Genomic DNA, 20,866 nt, shown 5'->3' on the forward strand with positions numbered 1-20,866 from the left:
CGTCCGGGCTGTGCTGAGCGGGCAGCGAGCGGCTCCAGCGGTGCGGGCGGGTTGGGGAATGGGGTTCCCCACCATGTCGAGCTGGCGCTCCCAGGGGAACATCGGCTTCAACCCAGCAGTGCCCGTTCACAGATGCTCCCGGGCAGCTCTGGGGTTGCATCGTCCCATGCACAGCGTTTTATTAACCATCCTGGTTAATTTTATTAAGTCCTCACCCCAGCCACAGAGCGAAGAGCCAGGACGGCGAGGGGCGGTGGAGCAGAAGGGAACGGGCTTTGTCCCCCCGCCCAGCCCAGGGGCGGTGCGGCCGGGGCTCCCAACGCTGCCTCGCTCCTCGCCCAGCGTTTGCCGGCGTTGGGGAAAGCTGTCCTTTGGGGAGAAAGCCGTCTCTTGCGGGCTTGTAGGGTCCCAGTGCCATGCGGGGCCTGCTGCTCTGTGGGGGCTGGCTGCTGGCTGCCGGCTACCTGGTGGGTGCCACGGGCAGCTGCCGGCACCGGTGCTGCCCGGGCAGGAATAACGCCTGCTGGGTCCCAGGCGCCCGCCGGGCTCGCTGCTACTGCGACTCGTACTGCGAGAGGACGGGCGACTGCTGCGAGGACTACCGTGCCACGTGCCGCCATGCCGGTGAGTGGCGGGAGGGGATGGCGCTGGCCGAACCGTGTGCCGGTGGAGTCCCGGGGCTGAGGATGCCAGCCTGGGCCGCTGCTTTTGGTGGCAGGTGTTTGCTATTATCTGTTAGCCCCGTACTTTGAGCAGTGACGGGATGTGTCTGGGGACGCCAGCTGGGCTGGATTTGGAGCAATATCCCCATTTTCCGCTTCTTTCCACGCTGAATGTCTGGCGGCTCCCAGTGCAATAAGAGAGCCTGCAGGGGTGGCCTCTGGTCTGCAGCTGATGGTAGCACTGTCGTTGCAAGCCTCGGAGTCGTCAGTGTGAGACGTGAGCAGGACGAGCCCTGGCATCGCCTCTGCCGCTGTTGCGGGCAGAGCCTTGCATGGGAACCGGGGGTTGCGCCGGGGGTGACAAAACAGGGAGTCTGGGCTTGCGGGGGGGTGCAGAGCCAGCCCTGGGGACCCTAAACCCAGGCAGGCGCCGACTGCGGCCCCCTGGACAATTGCACCAGTCAGCCCTCCCTAATCTCTGGGGAGATTAGCGGGGTCCCAGCTCAGCGCGATGCAGAGCCGTGGCCAGCGGCACGGGTATAAAGGCCTGCGGAAGCGGTGCACAATGCCGCTGCCACGGCGGGGCAGCCCCTGCCCGGGGTCGGGGGAGAGGGGCTGCCGGGGTCACCCTGGCCCTTCGTCCCCTCTCCCCGCTCCCATGTGCCGCACCTTCCCCGCTCTCCTCCTTCCATCTTTCACGCCCTTGAAGCTCTCTTTTCCCCCTTCTCCCCCGGCCCGCCAGCAGCGGTGGGCTGCGCGGTGGGACCCTGGGGGCCGTGGAGCGGGTGCAGCTCCCCGTGCGGGGTCGGCAGCCAGGCCCGCAGCCGCCAGGTCACCGTTCCGCCCCGGCACGGAGGGGAGCCGTGTCCCGACCTCAAGCAGCGCCGCGGCTGCCTGGGGGAGCACCCGACCTGCGGGACGGCCGAAGGTAACGCGGGTCCCGCCGGGGATGCCCACCTCCCTCGTGCGTCACCGTCCCCCGGTGCTGCCGTCCCCGCTGTCTGTCCTGGGGTGTCTTTAACCATCCGTGTGTGTGTCCCCCCCCCTCGGCTGCTCTTCTCCCAGAGGTGGCCAAGATACTACCCAACTCCTTCAGCCGGGACTTCAGGGATGCCTGGCGAAGAGCTGGGCTGCTGCTGCCGGAGGAGCCGTCCGGGTAGGTACGGGGCTGGGGCCCCTCCGCACCCCCCCTCCCAAAGCTGTGAGCCCTCTGCACAACCCCCTGCAGCCATGGCCCCTTTCCAACCCCCAAATCCAAGGCCTCTTTGCACCCCCCAGCCATTACCCTTCTATGGCCCCTTTGCACCCTTTCCTAGACCCACGGCCCATTTGCACCCCCCTAGAACCAATACTCTTCTCCCACACCCCAGGCCCGTGGCCCCTTTGCACCCCCCTACAAAACTATGGACTCTTTGCACCCCTCTCTTAGAGCTGTGGCCCCTTTGCACCCCCCCAGAGCCATTACCCTTCCACCTTCCCCCCCGAAGCCATATCCCCTTTGCACCCCCCTAAAGCCATGGCCCCTCTGCAACCCCCCCAGAGCCATTACCCTTCTCTCCCGCCCCAACCATGGCCCCTTTGCACCCCCCCATCCATCGAGAAGACACCACAACCTCTTCCCTAACCCCCAACCACCATTTTCCTCCTCTTCCCCCCCATTTTCCTCCTCTTCCCCCCCATTTTCCTCCTCTTCCCCCCCATTTTCTTCCCTTCCCCCCCATTTTCTTCCCTTCCCCCCCCATTTTCTTCCCTTCCCCCCCATTTTCTTCCCTTCCCCCCCATTTTCTTCCCTTCCCCCCCATTTTCCTCCTTTTCCCCCCCATTTTCCCATTTTTTCCCCCTTTTTTCCCCCCCCTCCCCAGCTACTGCGGCTACTTCCGCCTGACGCAGGTAGGGCCCCCCTGCCGCGGGCAGGCCTGGAGCCGCCAGCTGCACCGGGACAAGCGGGTGTGCGTCGAGTGCCGGGGGCACGTGTCCCACCGCCGTCCCCATTGCACCGGACATGGGCTGCAAGGAGCCAGGTAGGGGGTAACTGGGGGGGAGACGACACATCCCTTCGGAGGCGGAATGTGTCCCCCCTGCCTTGGAGGAGCATCTCTCGATACCCCAAAGGCATCTTCCTTTCATATTCTTCATTATAAATATATTTACGTATAAAACTAGTATTATAACATGCCACAATATTATAATATGCCATAATAATATAAGAGAAATCAATAATATGTACTATAAATCAATAATATATAATATAAAAATAAATATATTTAAATAGAATAGAATAGAATAGAACATTTCAGTTGGAAGGGACCCACAACCATCATCTGGTCCACCTGCCAGTATGTATTATTACATACATAAGTAACTATATATAATTTTTAAAACTTGTATTTAATTATCAATGCACACTCCAGCTCTCACCAGCTTTCCCTTCCAGGACATTTTGGGTGGCCGCCTCCATGGTGGGGTGCCAGGGCTCGTGGGTGCAGGAGGGGCTGCAGGAGGGTTGTGTCTGCTCCCCACCGGCTCTCATCTTCGTGTAGCATCCCCCTGGGAAGGTGAGCTGAGCCTCCCCATACCACTGCTCCTTGCTGGGGAGGCAGGGAATGAAATAAAAACATGGTGCCTTTTATAATTTCACCCTTCTGCAGGCTTGCTGCTCACCCTTGGAGCTGATTCCCTGCATTTTCCATTAAGTATTTCATTGAAGAATGGGAAGAAAGCACTGCTTATAAAGATTAAAAATAAGGGAATTGCGAAAGTATTGTGATGAATGGTGAAAGACCATCACGCTGAGGTTAAATTCGGGTGAGAAGATGATGTGGTGGTGACATGGGAAGGCAACGTGATGATGTCACGCTCAGCCATGACATCACGCCGTGCAACGAGCTGCCATTGGCAAGCAACGTGAGGATGGAGATAGCATCCTTCCTCTGTGTGTTCGCGCCGGCCCAACTGCAGTGAACTGAAGGGCGGCTTGGCTGCGTGCTGTGGTTTGCAGAGAGAAATTAAATGTAGGCGCCCCAAGTCTGCACGTGGGTGATGATGCCGGTGGGTGTCCGGGTCCAGCCACGGGGCTTAGCAGTCCCCACTGGAGGGAGCGGGGCCGGACTGGGTGATGCTGGGCTGTGCTGGTGCCCTTCCCCACTCCTCACCCACCATGACATGGGGTCCCCAGTTCAGCCTCGGCCGGTGGTACCCACAGCCAAGACGCTGTGCCAGCGGCCTCGGCACCTGCCTGCACCCCCAAACCACTCGCTGGGTGACTTCACCCCCACCCCTGCCAGGCACAGCACCGGGCGCTTGTCCTGCAGAGATCACCTCTGTTCCGACATGGCTACCTGCAGCAACCAGCAGTGCCCGAGCCCCACGTTGCCGTGGCCGAGACACCCAGGAGCTCTGAGCCGTTCAACACCCCCAGGGAAATGGAGCCGGGGTGCCAGTGGGGTCCCCGTGGGCCAGAGCAGCCCACAGCGGAGGGCGGCAGCGCTGCTCTGGCCATGCAGGAGCAAGCCCGAGGTGACCTTCAGCATCCCGGGGGGGCTGCTGGCTGCTCTGAAGGCCGAGGCCGAGAGCGGCAGGTCTGGCAGCTCCAGGCCAGGCTTGTTGAAGAAAGCAAAGATGTGGAAGAGCTTCTCCTGGGGCCGCCGGCGGAGCAGCGGGTGCTTCTCCAGGGCCAGCTCCCTGCGGGCGTCGATGACCGTGTTGTGCCGCTTCTTGCGGATCTCGTCGGGCGTGCGCCGGACCAGGGGACTGAGGGGGTTGGTGGCGGCTGCTATCTCCTCCCAGGCACGCTGCCAGTCCGGCGTGTTTTTGTACTGGCCACTCTTGGGGATCAAGATGTCCTTGCGGAGGCTGAACTTGTCCAGGATGAGGAATTTCTCCTCCTCAGAGAACCTTGATGCACTTCAACTTGGCCATGCTCGTGCTGCCCCTGCAGTGGGCAAGCAGGGCGTGAGGATGAGGATGGGTCAGGGTGTGCTCATCCCGAGCACCGCTCCGTCCCCCCCGTCTGGGGCACTCTGAGCTGGGGCTGCAGCACTGCTCGGGGCTCAGCAATACCAGCTGTCCTGGGGGTGCTGATGCTGGCGTGTGTCCCCCACCAGTGCTTCCCAAGCCCGGACACCTGGCAGGGTCCCTTGCTGCTGCCGGTGCTGGGCAGATGGCCGGGGGAAGTGGATGTGGCCGCATCCTGTTCCGTGCCACAGCGGGGCCGGTACCGGGGTGATGCGGCACCAGGGTGGGGGGGGATGTGGGGTGCTGCCGCCCGGGGGCAAGGAAGGCTCAGCCGGGCACTGGGTCTTCACCCTCGCCCCGAGGGTGTCCGTGGGGGTTTGTCGAGTTTGGGGTTTGAGCCTCCCCAGCTGCGGCTGGTGGCTGTTTGCTGCCCCCCGATGCGTTCAGCTCCTGCCTGCCTCCCGCTGCCGCAGCCTCCCCCTCTCCCACCGCCTCTCCTGAGCAGGGAAATTAAAAGGCTTCGATGCTGAGGACGTTCTTGGCCACTTTATTTGGGATAAAAGCCCAGGTCAGCCATGAGCTAAAATGTTGGTTAAAAAAACAGGTGGTGGGAGTCAAGCGGCACGAGGGGGTGCGAGGGCTCCGGGGTGCGTGTCCCCTCCTCCCAATCAGACCTGAGGGCAGGGATGCCGTGGGTAGGAACACAGGCACGGGCCAGGGCCGTGGTGCACTGGTGTCCTCGGGATGGAGAGATAGAAAACACTGGGAACAAAGTGAGCGTGTCCCACACGGCGAGTGGGGTTCCCCTGAGTTACACCACCAAACCCACAGTCCTGGCTGGCAGCCAGCCAAAGCATCCAACAAACGGAGGGACGTGGCAGCATGAACCAGAAGCCTCGTGGCTACGGGGCTCGGCGCGATGCCGCTCCTTGCCCGGAACCATCAGGCAGCTTTGGTTGGTGGTCCTGGCTCTCTCGGCACATCACCCCGGCTCAGCGTGGGGGCCAGCCCATACTGCGCCAGCAGCCCCTGCACCACCTCAAGCTCCTGCTCCAGCTCCTGGGTGCTGCAGCCCAGCCCCGGCACGGCAGCGGCACTCTCCCCCAGCACACGCAGCACCTCTGCCGCCAGCCGGGCTCTCACCAGCAGCACGGCCACAGCCACATGCAGCTTGGCACAGGCCAGCGCCTTCATCGCCCAGCGGGCAGCAGCCTCTGCGGAGAGAGCGGGCAAAGGAGCCGTCAGCGCGGCGGGGTCCCCCCAGGCAGAGCTGGTCCAGGGGACGAGGACGCCAGCTTGCCTGTCCCGGGGGCTTCGTGCCGCCCCGCTCCCCCTGTGCCGTACCTCGGCTCCAGCAGCGCTCGCAGTATCGCAGGTCACGCAGGACGCTGGGGCCCATGGCCGACAGCCAGCGCAGAGCCGAGGCGTGGAGCGGGCTGCCAGCAGGCGCCTTCTCCAGGAGCTGCAGCAGGACGGGGAGCAGCTGCCGCGCCAGGACGGCCGGCTCCGCAAAAACGTTGGGTTCGTCCTCCTTGTACAGGCTGGTGGCTCTGGGGGGGCAGCCGAGGCGCAAGTGAAGCTGAGGGCTGGCCCCACGGCACCCTGCGCTCCCTCGTACCCAGCCCGGGGGTCTGGCAACTCACTTGTTGGTCTCCAGCTCCTCCACGATGCCCCTGAGATCTAGGACGGGGAGGTGCTGCAGCAGCGAGTCGAAGGTTTTGGGGTGCTCCCCGAACTCTGCTAGGAGGAGCTGCAGGAGGCCCAGGAGCCCCACGTTGTCCTGCACAAAGACGCAGCTGTCTGGGAGTGACTCCCCGGGGTCCGGCCGCAAGAGGCTGGCGAAACCCGAGGCCTCGTGCCGGACCTCCCGCTCCTCGTCTTGCAGAAGGTGAATGCCCACATTTATGAGCCTGGGGAAAGGGAAGGGAAGGGAAGGGAAGGCCACTGCACTCCCCAGAGCATCCCCAGCCTGCCTGGAGAAGAGGGAAGGATGAGACCACCCTGGCAATGCTTCCCTGAAGGACTTTTCTCCACAGCCACTGTCAGAGAGCTCACTGCTTGGGAGGGCAGGGACCATGATGGAGATCGAGGGACCCATCAATGCAGTTTATTGCTCGTAAGAGACTGTCTGCTTCTATTAAAACGCCACCCACAAATTTTTTGTAGGCTGCAGGCTCTTAGGTGTTAGTGATTTTCAAATGAGTAGAGTTTTCTTTAATGCCCTTGAATTTTTTGCAAAGGATATTGCTTTTCATAGGGTCAGCCTATTAACCTGCAACACCCTGGGGCTGTGGGGAATGCTGCTCCCACAAGGACATACCGCAGAGCCACGGGGACAAGCGAGGGACAGGCAGCACGCAGGGATCGCCGCACCACGTCGGCACCCGCCGTCTGCAGGGACCGGGCAGCCGCCAGCCGCAGCACCTCGAATGAAGCAGACCGGCTGCACTCCTCCAGCGCTGCGCACCATCGCTCGACCAGGGGGCCATCCTTGGCCCCAACCCTGTCAGGAGCCAGGGAAGGAGAGGGAATTCAGGCACACCTTCCAGCTCTGTCCAGGGATCCAAAGGCCACCGGCTGCCCCGAGACCACAGGACCCAGACGCAAAGCTGTGATTTCTAGGTGAGAAGTTGTGGCTCTGTTTCCAGAAAGGGCTAAGGAGAAATCTCGTGGAAGGTTCAGGCAGAGCCCCCCGGCAGCGGCAGGGACCTACCGGTGGGCGAGCAGCAGGCTGGCGGCACACAGTGCCTGGAAGAGGAGGTCGGGGCCAGGACGCTCAGCCTCCACCACGTGTAGCAGCATCTCCAGGCATACTGCCGAAGAACCCTGGAGCTTATGGGAAGCTTCCTGGGACCACGATGAGGGGTCTCTGTAAAGATGCAGCAAAGCCTCAAGGTACAATCTCAGGAACTCTTTGTCCCTTCTCTCTCGCAGCACCGACCCCAAGTTCTCCTAGTTGACAATGGGAAAGAAGATACATGGTTAGTGGCCCTGGCACTGTGGGGGGGGGGCAACCTCAACACAACCAGGTGAGTGCCCTGCACCCATGCACTCAGCCGAGGGAGCACCATGCTTCTCAGTGAGCACCCAGGATCCCATCTGCATGGTGCGTTGGGGACCCTTCGCTTTACTTGGTGACAAGCCTTGTCGTACCAGCAGCGTCAGCCCAAGAGCCTTCTCCAGCTCCTCGCATGTTCCTCCCTCCCCAGCGATCACCCAGCTCAGGATGGCGAGCTGGACATCAGGATTTGGCTGCCGAAGAAGCGAGCAGACGGCACCGATCCGCTCGCCGTCCACCAGCCGGGCTGCCTCGCTGCACACGAAGTGGGCCATGGTTTGGTGGAGTACGGCTGAGCCCACCTGCAGGAAAACCAGGATCCTCCTTCCAACCCTCAGCCTCGAGTGGGGTGTGTGCCCCCTTGAGTGGGGGGGTCCCCACATTCCACCCCTGGGCTCGCCGCCAGGAAGGCCACGGCCGTGATTTTCCTAGCAGGCAGTGGTACCTGCAGCTCGGCGCATCCCAGCTTTCCCCCCGGCGGGAGGCTGCCCAGCTCGGTGCCGACGGCAGCGCGGATGCTCTGGGCGAAGCCGGGGCTGAAGGATGCGGGCAGGAGGGCGAGGATCTGGAGGAAGGCGGCGCGGACGAGCGGGCAGCGCTGGGCAGGGGTGAGCAGCCAGCCTCGTGCCTCCAGCTGCAGAGCCACGGGGCGCAGCGCCTCGGCCGATAACCTGCAGGCAGACGGGCAGCCTCACCGGGGGTCCCGCAGCACGGGGCCGGGCGCTGCTTCTCGGCCCAAAAGCTGCATCTCGTCACACAGTGACCGCGGGGGCCATGGGTGGGGGGATGGCGTGGGACCACTCACCCACTGGTGCCCGGGGCTGGGGCCAGCAGCGCCCGCATCTGCAGTAGGCGCCCGTGGACGGCGTTGTGCGAGCGGACCCGTCCGGGCGCAGCGGGGAGCTGCCGGGCCAGCCGCAGGAGGAGCCCCCGGCGCCAGGGCGGCGGGACGACCGGCACCAGCGCCTTGGCAGCCATCGCTCGCACGGCGTAGCTGGGGCTCTCCGCCAGCCCCAGCAGCGGCCCCAGGAAGCGAGCGGAAGGGCTGTGGAGCAAAAAGGGCACCTCGTGGCGATGCTCCGGCCGGAGCAAAACCCCCCCGAGAGTCAGGGCCAACCCCGGCACCGCAGGACCACCTCCCGCTGCAGGAGCCCTTGGCCGGGGCAGAGCATCCCCGCTGCCCCCTCACCTGCCGGGGCCGTCGGTGCCGGGCTGCAGCTGGGCCAGGAGGGTGAGGACAGCGTGGAGCGCGGGGCGCAGGTGGGGCCCCCCAGGCGCAGGCCCTGCGGCTGCCCCCAGCTCGCCCAGCAGCACTGTGCCCAGCTGGGGGTGCTGCCCGAGGAAGGCTTGCAGGCTCACCCCCTCCGCCAGGCAGCCCTCCCCACGGCTCCGCTGCTGGCCCAGCAGCCGGGACGTGAGGGCACCTGCAGGGACAGGGCAGAAAGCAGCGTCAAGGTCCCCTCTACCCGCTGCCCGGTCCACCACGCTTTGCCCCGGCCAGGCTCCGGAGCCCCGGGGGGGCTGCAGGGATCCCTCTCCTCTCCCCGTTGGTACTCACTGAAGAGCTGGATGGCCGCATTCCTCATGGCCCAGCACGGTGAGGCCAAGCCCCGCAGCGCCAGGTCCACCATCGGCGTGGCGTGCCGCAGCAGCGCGCCACCCAGCCCCGCGCCACGGACCAGCGTCTGCAGCACGTGGAGGGCGCACACCTGGGGAGAGCGTGCGGGGCTCAGCAGCGCTGCGTGGGGAGGGGGCTCGCGCTTCCGTGCAAAGGGAAGATGGTGGGAAGAGATGGGGGAGCCAAGGGACCATCAGCTCTTGGGCTGCTAGGATAGGCAGCGTGGCCAGGGCCGTGGTTTTTGGCTCACCCTGAGGTCTCCGCACTAGCGCGGCCTCGTGCTGGGGTTCCCGGCGCGGCTCCCTTAGGGGATCTTGCGCAGATCACCCTGTCCCCAAACGGGCTACAGCGGCTAGGAGCTCAGCGCCCGCCGCGCTCACCTGCGGGAGGTCGAGGGTCTGGTCCCAGTCCCGCGGCAGGGCCGTGGTGGCCAAGGCCAGCAGCATCTGGACGCAGCGGGTCAGCAGCGGCCGTGCCTGCGCCGGGGCCTCCCCGCTGACAATGCAGAGGAAGAGCATGGGGAAGCCAGCGGCACGGCGCGTGATCGAGCTGCTCCGGGGTCCACTCAGCGTTTCTAAGCCCTAAGGAACAAAACCCACCCAAGATACGGCTGGAGCCCGCAGCTGCTCCGCAGGCGAGGGCGCAGGCTGCACCAACCCCACACCGCGGTATCTCGGCTGCCAGGCGGGTGCTCGCCCCAGGGTAGGGGGATACAGGGACACGGCCCTGGGATTCCTCGGAGCACAACGAGCACAGTACCTGCTCCAGTATGGTCTGCGGGATGGCCTGCAGCTCTGCGTCTGGGTGGTTCAGCAGAGCGGCACAAAACTTGGTGAAGCCCATGCTGCAGCCCTCCACCGCTCCCTAGGGCAGAGCGGTCAGGTCCCCACGCCCCAAAGGCTGCACCCGCCAGCCCCCCATGGCCCCCAGAAACCTCTTTGCAAAGGGAAAGGAGAAAGTGAGAAGACATGATGGTGTGGGGACATGATGGGGTTTGGCACTGGGATCCCAGCTGGGGGCTTCCAGCCCTGCCCCACTGCACTCGCCCTCCCCACACGCCAGCGAGAGCCCCCGGCTGTTGGCCTGGGGTAGGGACAGGGCTGGAGGAGCGGGCAAGGGGCCGAGCCACCCCAAGTGGGACACGCTCTTACCCAGTGCCGGCACCGCAGCAGGATTTCCTGGAACACCCTCGTGGCCGTCTGCAGGGTGGGGAGCGGCAGGAGGGGCCCCGATCCGGCAGGCAGCGCCGGGTCCAGCAGCAGCTCAGCCAGGCCCCCCAGGAGCAGCCCTATCTCCTGGGAAGAAGCAGAAGGTCACTGGGACCAGCAGCAGGGCTGCCCCGTTCGTGTCCTGCCCCACCATCGCTGCCACAAGGAAGCACAGCGGCCGTCACCCCCCAGCATGGGCGCTCTCGGTTGCCGGCACCATCAGGCAGCGTGGCCGCCGGCATGCCCATGAACGTGCGCAGGCTCTGCGGCACGGCGGTTTTTCCAGGCAGCCACTGGAAAAGCTGCAGAGAAGCCGGGATGGGCGGCTGTCGGAAAGGAGCTGTGACGGGCGGCTGCAGGGCTGCAAGCCGGGGAGCCCAGTTCTGCCACAGCTGGGGTCTGTCAGTGCCTGGGAATCAGCTGGGCTACATAAGGGCAGGCAGGGAGGTGGCTGCTTTTGGGCAGGGCGATGGTTGCATCCTCCCTGGCCGGGGAGCGAGGATGGGTGCGGCAGCTCCGAGATAAGAGCGGAGATTCCTCCTTGTTCATCCTCAGGGAGAGTGAACGCCACAAAGGGGAGCTGACGGGTGCTGTGCCGGGCTGCCCCTCTCCCCAGTGCCATGGGGAGGGATGCCTACCTTCACTGACACCCAGCAGCAGGTCAAGATCAGGCTGTGCTCCTCCGACAGCAGGACTGAGTCCTCCTCCTCTTCCTCCTGCCCCCGGCCTTTCCCCAGCATGATGAGGGAGCCGATGGCGTTCCCCATGTCTGCAAACGATGGGGCAGCAGCTGCAAAAGGGAGAAGCCTGGTCTGAGTGGGATGGTGTGGGGCAGAGGGAGGGGGATGCTGCTGGGGGTTTGGGAGGACCCACGGCCCCCTGTTCAGAGTGTACACAAATGGCAGCAGGTCCTGTCCTGCCATGTGTCCCGCTCAGGACTGCGCTTTGCCCCACTGCTCTTTCCACGCCATTGCCGTAAGGGCTCTGCCAGCCCCTGCTCTCCCAGCTGCTCCAATTGGGCAAGTGCCTCGCTGCTTCTGGAAGGCTTTTGCCTCTACTTCTGCTGCTGTTCTCGCTTGCAGTTGAAAAAGGGACCCAAAACCAGGTGCTAGACACTCTGTTCCTGTAGTTTCCAGGATCCTCTGCCCAATACCTGGAGCATCCTTGCCCGGGTGACCTGCTCTGGACCTTACTCCCCTGCCAACCTTCCCTGCCCGACCGCGCTGCTGTCCCCTGCTAGAGGCAGTGAGCCCAAAGCAAGTGCATTCCCCGAGGCTGGAGGGCTGCAGGGTCAAGGATGGCTGTGATGGAAGTATCAGTGGTTCCCGCGGCCGGTCCCCAACCAGGGACACGCTCACCTTGCTCACCGGTGCCGGGGCCTTGCCGGCTCTGCAGAGCACCCAGGAGGAAGGAGGTGATGTCTCTCGCCGTGGTCACGAGGCGGGTGAGGAGCTCCTGCCAGCTCTGCGCCAACTCTGCTGCCTGCATGGAGGCGGCCACCTCCGGCACCTGGAGCAGGCACCTCCGCAGGGCTGCGACGGCTCCTGCACGAACACCCACCTCTGGTCACAGCGGTGGCCGGTGCAGCCCCAGCTCTCCAGCCTGAGCCTGCAGCTGAAATGGCTCACGGACAGGAGGGTGAGCAGGGCCCCTAGGCGAGGGGCACGCTGGGCAGGTGGAGCAGCAATACGGGGAAACTGAGGCAAGGACGTGGCATCAGCACCGACTTGTGGCCCCAGTCCTGCCTGTACGATTCCTGCCTGCTCCAAATTCCAGGGGAGGAGACCTGCTGCAGGAGTCGCTTGCTGTCCTGCCAGGCTGGGGCCGTACCGTGCATGGGCGCAGTGGCTGCTGCCTGCAGCAGGTCCTGGCATGCCGCAGCGTACTGGGCTTGCAGCACGTGGAGAAGGTGCTGAGCGAAGCACAGGCCTCGGTTGGGCAGCGTCAGGGCTGCTTCGGCCTCCAGGGCCAGGCCCTTCATGGTGCCACTGTCTGACCTGGGGGAAGAGGCAGATGCTGCTGCGAGGATGAGGGAGTTTTCTGCCCGTCTTGTGCTATGCGGCTCCTTCCTCCCCCAGTGCAGGCTCCTGCACCCCAACCCTACCCAGTTCCCCGCTGCCAGGCTATTTCAAACCTAAGCCATTGCTGCCCCGAGCTATAAATGCAGACTCTGGCGAGATACTGGTGCTGTCAACGTGCTCTCGGGGCTGTCGTGCCACCGCGGGGAAGGGGAGGCTGGGAGCTCATACTTCTGCAGGATGGTCTTCATCAGCACGGCTCCGGCTTCAGCCTCCTGCACTCGGGGGCTGCGCAGGGCGTCCTGGGCCAGCTGGAAGAGAGCTAGGGCGATGGGCTCGGGGAACGTGGGGGGGAAGTAGCGGACGAGCAGCTCCGAGGCCAAGTCTCTGATCTGCCAAGACAGGAGAGGTGGAGGGAATCGGCACGTGGGAGCAGGGAAAGTGGCCAGAGTAGGGCAGGAGGAGAAGCATGGTGGGATTCCCCTCCGAGCCTGCTAGGGGCCAAGGCGGGCATCTTTATGACTTCACCTCGGCTTTACGAGGCTCACCTCGTTAGTGCTGTCCTGCAAGCAGCTCAGCAGCGCCAACAAATTGGGCTGGGAGAAGAAGTCCCAGCAGCCGCTCTGCCTGGCGTAGCTCAGCAGCGTGGCCATGGTCCCTGCAGCGGGGACACGGGGCAGTGGGACGGGGTCAGTGGGGAGCACCCCCACAGCCGAGAGGCGATGCTCCAGGCAGGCTGCCCGTACTCACGCGGGGGCTGGCCTTTCTTCCTCTCGGGGCTCCAGGTGTCTGTGCAGGTCTCCAAAACAGCAGCCAGAAGGAGCAGAGCCGTCTTCTTCCTCTGGTAGTTGGAGCCCGGGCTGAGCGAGGCGATGCTGAGCTGCAGCAGCCACTCCACAAAGCCTGCGGGCAGAGAGCGTGGCAGCGAGTGATGCTGGGCCGGGCACCCACGTGCGAATTCCCCAGGGCTGTGATGGAGGTGCTGCGGTGGCCACCTCACCTACTGCCTGGGCGAGCTGCCCCGCTCCCTCGCCTGGCTCGGTGCCTCGGGGCACCTTCCCTCGCAGCTGGGCCAGCGAGCTGTCCCGCAGCCGGACCAGCGCCTTCCTCACCGCCGCCTGCAGCAGCTGCCGAAACGAGGAGGAGTCGCAGTTGAGGTTGAGGGGCAGGAACTCCCGCAGCAGCCGCACCTCGGTGCCCGAGAGGGGCCGGTTGGTGCTGGGGCTGCAGCAGAGGAGACCCAGTGCCGCCAGCCGAACGCCTTCCTCGCGGGCACCCAGGCAGCAGGAGAGCCGCTCCAGCTGCTCGCCCCGCAGTGGCAGGTCCCCCGCCACGCTCTTCTGCGCCTTCAGCAGCGAGACCCAAGCCCGGAGTGACGCCGTGTCCCGGCCACCGAACCGGGCGGCCAGCGGTGCCTGGGTGGCCGGGAGCTGCCGCAGGGTCCAGGCAAGGAGGTGGTTGGCGGCATTGCTCTGCAGGACGGGCAGGGGGGACCGGAGCGCCTGGGAGAGCAGGGGCAGCCAGCACAGCGCCCACCGCTCTGCCAGAGCCGACTCTGCGTCCCGCCGCCCGTCCTGCCACTCGGCACGCTGCTGCCGCACCAGGGCCTTGTAGACCTCGGTGGCTGCGGGACAGAGGTGGTTGGTGGAGAGGCAGCTCAGGAGGTGCTGCGGCAGGTCCGGGTAGGCGTCCAGCACCTGGGAGAAAGGCAGACGACCCTCATCTCCCTGCCAGGCTGAAGGCTGCATACAGTGGGGGACAGATCTGGGTACAGACCACGCTGCGGTCACCCATGGCACTAAGCATCTCTGGTACCCCAAGCTGCTTTTGGCCAGATTTTGGTGGGCATCAACAGGCAAAGCTTCCCTCCCCGCTAGCGGTCCCAGGGATGCATCATTGTTGCTGCAGCCCTCTACCCCACCAGGGATATTATCCCTTGGGTGATGCTAAAATGCGCCCCCCCGGCTGGGAAGGCTGCCTGCCCGCATGGCTGAGCTGGGCAGGGGAAGGTGACAGGCAGCAGACAGAGGCTGTGCCACCCCAGCAGCAGCACCAGCCAGGACAGAGCCTCCCCGTCCCCCCGCTTTCCCTACCTGCTGGCTGCCCACATAGGGGACGATGGCACACAGGGGTACATATTTGGCTTTGATTTGCCACGGCATCGAGACCACCCTCTGCAGCGTCTGTTGGTAGAGGGGTCTCTCCTGGTCCTGGAAGTGCTGGCACTCAAGGTGGTAGATCTCCAGGAGCAATCGGAAGGAGCTGTGGATGAACTCAGACACCCCTTCCACCTGGGAGGAGAAGGACAGCAAGCAGGAGCGGTTAGGGTGGGCTCCCCCTCCTGTCTTGCTGCATCAGGAAAGACCCTTTGTTTTCCCGTGGCTGTGGACTTTCAGTGCTGGCTGGTAACCATGGGGTTAGGAGCAGGGGACGTGGGGATGACAGGCAGTGAGCCGGCAGATGTGGACAGGCTGGGACTGCACCGGTGGGTGCTGCCTGGGGAGGGCGAAGCTGCCAGAGGGCAGCTGCAGGAAAAGGGGGTTGTATTCGGTTGATGGAGCTGAAACAGGCAGGGGTGTGTTATGGGCAGGGGAACGGTAGCTTGAGCCGCATGAAGGAAGGGCTGTTTCTGGCTACCGTGGCACAGGCCTTCAGCAACCCCAGCCTTACCGGGGTCTCGGCGTTGTCCCACACCAGCCGGGTGAGCTGCCGGAGCAGCTCGGTGTCCTGGGCCAGGATGCGGGTCCCTGTCAGGTGCCAGACGGCAGGCAGGCTCTCCCGCAGGCGCTGCAGCCACAGGGCACAGGCTGCAAAAGCAGAGAGCTCCGCTGCAGCCCTCGCCCCGAGACTCGCTTGCGGCAGAGCCGACATGGGCTGCCAGGCTTAAGGACCCCGTGTGCAGGGGGAGCAGTTTCCCTGTTAGGTACACAAGAGCCCAAGAGGGTTAATGTCCATCAGGCTGGAGCAGAAATTAATAGCAGTTTCCAAACCAGCTACCGAGATCCAGAAAAGCATCCTCCCTGGGAGAAGATGAAGTGCCATGGCAGCTCCATGCGTCACAAGCACCGTGAACCTTTCAAACCTCCCTGCCACAGCAGGGTCATTGTCTCCTACCTTGGAAGCAGTAGTAGTGGCAGTCCTTCTGCTCCTTGGTCAAGGCACACACAGCGGGAAAGACCACATCCAGCAGCAGGCAGGCCTGCAGGAGCACAGTGGCTCAGGGAGTAGGCAGGCGCAGGCTTTCCAGGGTGCGAAAACCCCGCCATGAGGCAGGCAAGGAGAGCACTGCCTGGTTTTTTTGCTCTTACAGCAGCTTATTGCTAGCTTTTGCTCCTTGTTTGGAAGTCCTCAGCTCTTGAGGACTTGGGAGATGCTGGAGATGGGCAGAGCTGAAGGCTGTGCTCTGCCCAGGGCAGCCCCGGGTTCACGCTGCGGGAACACCGGGTGAACGCTGCTGCCGCTTCGCTTGTGCAGGGGCTACTTTTGGCAGCACCTGGCTTCTCGGCCCCCCAGGAGAGGGAAATCGCCACTCAGATATCTTTGGAAAAAGCAGGCTCCTGGCTAACTCGCCACGCTCAGCGGGATGCATGGAGCTGCTGGTGTGGAGCGGTGCAGCCTGGCTCCATCCCCCAGGGATCCACAGCCCCCACCAGTGGCTGCCAGCCCTCTCCAAGGGCTCTCTCAAGCCCTGGCCGTTGGGTTTGAGCTCTCCTACCTTGTGGGTGAAGCTCTCCAGCTGGCAGCTGAGGATGTCCATCCTGCAGCATGTCAGCAAACCTCTGGTGAGCACCAGCTTCTCCAGCCCATCTGGCTCCAGGACAGGGGGGGCTTCCACCGCCAGCTCCCCAAACTTCAGCTCCCCTGCACCTGCTGGGAAATGACTGCATTGGATGGCAGAAAGATGGCAAACTCAAATGCTGCTCTGAGAGCAAAACTGCCCTGGCTCATCCCGGAGTGACCACGGGAGGTGGCCAGTGGCAGCTGGGGCTCCTGGACCTCAAGCACGGGACACAGCAGCAGAGTCTGGCGTGGACTGCTGGTGAGTGGCACCAGCCTCTGTCCCCTCACACACAAACGCGCCTGTCGCCAATGTCCCCTTCGCCAGAGGCCAGCCCCAGCTCAGGATGGAGTACGCACCTCGGTCAGAGAGCTGGAAGAGGGCCAGCATGGCGCTAGCCCCGTGCTTGGGCTGGGGGGCTGTGTTCACCAGCATGCTCAGGGCCGTGCCTGCCAGCAGCCTCGTGTCCTTGTTCGGGGCCTAGACTCGCAGGGGAGGCAAAGGCACAGCTCAAAACGCCATTTAAAACCAAACCCCATTTAACTGCCCCCTCCGTGCCCATGCAGGCAACTACACAGGGTCCATCAGACACCCCAGACACTGGGGCTGTCTCTGCAGACTTCCCTCGGGAAGGGGAATGGGGAAAGCACCCAGGAAGGACGGCATCACTCTGCTCCTCAGGACAGACAGCAGCATCCCTCCCTGGGGCTGTACGCACCTTCCCCCACGCCACCTCCAGCAGCAATCCCAAAAGGCTCTGCAGGGTCTCGCTTTTCCCCGCCGTGCTCCACACCAGGGGGGCCACGTCCTTCGGCAGCACCTGGAATAGCTGGAGGCAGGCCTGGAAAAGCAGGAGGGATGGGGTCCGCAGGGATGGCTGTCAGTATCCCTTACCTCCGAAAAAGCAGCGATTCCCCAGGGATGCCCATTCGAAGTGGCTCTGTGTGTTACATCCCTCCTGGACATCGCTGCCAGTGCCCAGCCATTCCTTGCAGGGACTGATCCTTCCCACTCTCCGAAATTTAGCTCCTACCTTGATGACCAGGTAGTCCCACGTGCCACCGGGTGCAGGCTGGCTCTGCAGTACCCAGCGCAAGGTGGTGGCCAGGCACTGCAGCAGCGGGGCCAGGTTCTGCCGCCAGTGCTGTCGGCCCAGGCTGCTCTCCTCCATGAACATGCAGACTGCGGGCAAGGGGACAGCATCAGCTCCCGGCACTGTGCCTGCAGCCAGCCCTGCTCCTGGTTAAGCCGAGGGCTGTGCTACTGGTAAGCGGGGTGAGAACGGGGCTGGGATGCAGGGGGTGTTTTGGCTTGTCTAGTTTCCAGCTGTCTCAGGTGGGTGGGCAGAGCCACTGGGTGCCGCTGGGACCTCTGCAGAGATCCCATGGATCTGGCTGATCCTTGCTCTCCCTCCCACAAGCGCAGGAGGACCCGGTTTGGGTGGGCAGGGGGTTTCCCATGCATTGGTGTTGTGGGCTGGGAGAAGCTCCCAGAGAGGAAGGACCAGAGACTGACCTGACTGAAGGTCCCCAGGAGACAGCACCTGCAGGGGTTAGAAGGACAGTTTGTCCCACGTGACGACACGCTGGGGCTCAGTGCCTTGGGCAGGAGGGTCCTGCCTGCGCCAGAAGCTGTCCCGGGGCTGAGCAAATGGCTGGTGTGATGGGCAGCCATGTGTCGCCGGCTGCAAGCAAGGCCAAACCCCCGGAACGGTGGGAAGAGAAGCAAAGGACCCCGGGCAGCCCAAACCAGGAGGTCCCTGTCACACAGGGGCTCCAGCCAAGCCCCCGTGAAAGCCAGTGTCACCGCACAACTAGGATGCTCTCACCTCTCCCTGCGGTGCCAGGCCAGCCAGCAGCGCGCCCACCTCCTGGGCCAGCAGGGCTTCCTTCCCCACCGCCAGCTGGGTCACGATCTGCCGAGAGACACCCCGAGTCGGCTGGTCTGCCCAGACCCCCGAGAGACACCAGCTGCAATGCGCTTTTAGGGGAATTCTGTGGCATCACCGTGGCCCTTTTGCCGGTAAGGATGCACTGCACCGGAGCTGTGCCGGCAGCAGGCAGAGCCAGCTGAGTCCATCGCTTACCCTTGTGGCTAATAGAGCTCTGAAGCCACAGCCCAGCCGGTTGCGTTACAGACCTGTTCCAGTTTCTGGAAGGAGCTGGAGCTGCCGGTTGCCTCCATCTGGAAAGCCAGGACGCAGCGGAGCAGGGGCCGTGCCTCCGCCTCACCCAGCACCCGCAGACCCTCGCTCAGCATCCGCGACAGCAGGAGAGCCTCCTCCAGGTGCTTGTCTTTGCATCTCTTCGCAGTACTCCTGAAACGGGATGGGGATGGTGGTGAGGATACTCGGGCTCAGTGGGGACTGGGGTAGGGGATACCCCCAGCTTGGTGGCGATCAGGCTTGGGGTGCCCCAGTTCAGTGCGGATTGGAGTGGGGGTACCCCAGCTCGATTTGCATTGGGGTGGGGGTGCCTCGTCTTGGTGGGGATTAGGGTTGGGGTACCCCAGCTTGATTTGGATGGGGTAGGGGTGCCGCAGCTGGATAGGGCTTAGGGTTGGAGTGCCCCAGCCTGCGATGCTCCTCTCTCCCAGCTGCACTCAGCATTGCCGGGGGGGGGGGGGGAACTCGTCAAAGCTCAGAGTCCACAACCCAGCCCGGTCTGGCAAACGCGGGGCAGGGGTGGGGTGGGCAGGAGGCCCCCCCAAAATCCTAAAACTTGCTACCCCGCTGCTGCAGAGCGGGCTGGAAGGGGATGCGGGCGAGCGGGGGTGGCTCGGTCCCCAGCCTCCCTCCCTACCTCCCCACCCACGCCCGGAGGGGGGATGCTCGGGGGACCCGCACCCGGGGAAGTTGCCGAGATCCGCGCCGGGGGGGGGGGGCTGGATTCCCGGGGGGACCCGCGGCCGGAGGATACCGGGGTCCCCTCCGCCGGGACCCGTCCTCTTACCCGGCGAATTGCCGCAGGCAGCGCAGGCAGGAGAGGACGGGCTGAGCGATAGCCAGCTCCCCGTAGAAGGCAGCGCAGGCCCGAGCCTCCCGCTCGGCTCCCATGGCCGGGGCCCGGCAGCACCATAGAGCTCGGCCGCGTTCCTGCCGGCTCAGCGGCCCCCCCTAGCGCTAACCCCCCCCGGCCCGGCGGGCTCCGGGAGAAGCTGCCGGCCCCGGGCGCTGGGCGAGCCGGAGGAAGGCTGGGGGAGAAGGGGAGAGATGGGCTTTGGGGGAGAGAAACGGGGTTGTTAGGACGCTTGAGGGGGATTGGCATCAAGTCCAAGTGGGTTTATTTGGGTGCTTTTTGTCGGCTGGCGCGGGGTTTGAACTCTGTTAACCGGCGCGATTTTAAGATGACTTTCAAAGGTCCCTTCCAACCCGAACCGTTCCATGATTCTAGGAGTTCTGTGTCTTTATTAACCGTAGTTATAACTCCTGACTAACTGTCCTGGTTTCAGCTGGGATAGAGTTAACTGTCTTCCTAGTAGCTGGTACAGTGCTATGTTTTGAGTTCAGTATGCGAAGAATGTTGATAACACTGATGTTTTCAGTTGTTGCTCAGTAGTGTTTAGACTAATGTCAAGGATTTTTCAGCTTCTCATGCCCAGCCAGTGAGAAAGCTGGAGGGGCACAAGAAGTTGGCACAGGACACAGCCAGGGCACCTGACCCAAACTGGCCAACGGTGTATTCCATACCATGGGACGTCCCATCCAGTACAGAAACGGGGAAGTGGGGGGCAGGGATTCGCCGCTCGGGGACTGGCTGGGTGTCGGTCGGCGGGTGGTGAGCAATTGCACTGCGCATCATTTGTACATTCCAATCCTTTCATTATTGCTGTTGTCATTTTATTAGTGTTATCATTATCATTATTAGTTTCTTCTTTTCTCTTGTATTAAACCGTTCTTATCTCAACCCACGGGTTTTGCTTCTTTTCCCAATTTTCTCCCCCATCCCACTGGGGGGGGGGGTAGTGAGTGAGCGGCTGCGTGGTGTTTAGTTGCTGGCTGGGGTTAAACCACAACACTAACACATCCCACCCAACTTCACCCAGCCGCTATCGAGAAAGCGCTCCTTGCTGGTTTTGACCTCGAAGGGTTGTTTTTTCCCTGCGTTGTTTCTCACAGCGGCACTGGGGCAAGCAATGCCCGTGAGCGATGCTCGGGTGAGTTGGCGGCATGGGCAGCCCGGGAAAGCGCGGCTGGGACGGGCCAGCGTCTGCACCGGGTGACCGGGAGGATGCCGAAATGTGGCTCCCTGGGCGAGCGCTGCGCTTTGGATACAGAGAGGCCCCAGCCTGCAGTTTTTGGCAACGTTTGCCAGCAGCATCCACCTCTGTTCCGCTTTAGAAATCAGCCTGGAAGCCCAAATCCAGCCAGGGGTCCACGTTTGCCCTGACTGCAGCCAATATCAACCAGTGAAACAGCCCAGGATTTACCCCAGGTAAGGCAGAGCAGCGCAGGAAGACGGTCCCGTCCCTCAGACCCGCTCCTCCGTTCCCTGAGCACCACGGCCACCCCACACGGGTGATGAGGGAGTGGGGGGAAGCACTGCCAAACCAGAGCTCCCACGGGTGCCGG

At 63.6% G+C, this 20,866-nt stretch overlaps 2 protein-coding genes across 7 annotated transcripts; one reads left to right on the top strand and one right to left on the bottom strand.

Moving 5' to 3' along the window:
• The first annotated feature begins 119 nt into the window (after positions 1-119).
• LOC128145465 (somatomedin-B and thrombospondin type-1 domain-containing protein-like) lies at positions 120-3,628 on the top strand. Of its 2 annotated transcripts, XM_052795583.1 has the most exons (6): positions 120-624; positions 1,405-1,590; positions 1,728-1,818; positions 2,525-2,683; positions 3,097-3,217; positions 3,311-3,628. In XM_052795583.1, the coding sequence occupies exons 1-5, from the start codon at positions 417-419 to the stop codon at positions 3,200-3,202; spliced, it is 750 nt and encodes a 249-aa protein (XP_052651543.1). In that variant the 5' UTR covers positions 120-416; the 3' UTR covers positions 3,203-3,217; positions 3,311-3,628. The 2 variants fall into 2 exon arrangements, 1 of the variants encoding a protein (XP_052651543.1); XR_008236482.1 differs by lacking the exon at positions 120-624 and having other exon boundaries at positions 1,485-1,818; positions 2,553-3,628.
• Positions 3,629-5,150: 1,522 nt separating this feature from the next.
• Positions 5,151-19,380, bottom strand: LOC128146184 (thyroid adenoma-associated protein homolog). 5 transcript variants are annotated; one of them, XM_052797358.1, is made up of 31 exons: positions 19,248-19,380; positions 18,436-18,613; positions 18,125-18,211; positions 17,812-17,839; positions 17,330-17,478; positions 17,015-17,137; positions 16,656-16,776; positions 16,234-16,385; positions 15,633-15,717; positions 15,189-15,325; positions 14,612-14,809; positions 13,519-14,215; positions 13,269-13,421; positions 13,067-13,176; positions 12,750-12,910; positions 12,331-12,497; positions 11,859-12,044; positions 11,139-11,290; positions 10,444-10,587; positions 10,052-10,156; positions 9,673-9,873; positions 9,233-9,383; positions 8,864-9,098; positions 8,480-8,719; positions 8,120-8,345; positions 7,770-7,976; positions 7,330-7,568; positions 6,937-7,119; positions 6,260-6,526; positions 5,961-6,166; positions 5,151-5,830 (listed from the first exon to the last, which is right to left on the bottom strand). In XM_052797358.1, the coding sequence occupies exons 1-31, from the start codon at positions 19,349-19,351 to the stop codon at positions 5,559-5,561; spliced, it is 5,664 nt and encodes a 1,887-aa protein (XP_052653318.1). In that variant the 5' UTR covers positions 19,352-19,380; the 3' UTR covers positions 5,151-5,558. The 5 variants fall into 5 exon arrangements, 4 of the variants coding, with proteins under 4 accessions (XP_052653318.1, XP_052653317.1, XP_052653319.1 ...); XM_052797357.1 differs by having other exon boundaries at positions 16,234-16,388; XM_052797359.1 differs by lacking the exon at positions 18,125-18,211 and having other exon boundaries at positions 16,234-16,388.
• Between the last annotated feature and the right edge of the window lie 1,486 nt (positions 19,381-20,866).

The sequence above is a fragment of the Harpia harpyja genome, chromosome 9 (assembly GCF_026419915.1).
Source record: "Harpia harpyja isolate bHarHar1 chromosome 9, bHarHar1 primary haplotype, whole genome shotgun sequence".
In the NCBI taxonomy this organism is placed as follows: domain Eukaryota; kingdom Metazoa; phylum Chordata; class Aves; order Accipitriformes; family Accipitridae; genus Harpia; species Harpia harpyja.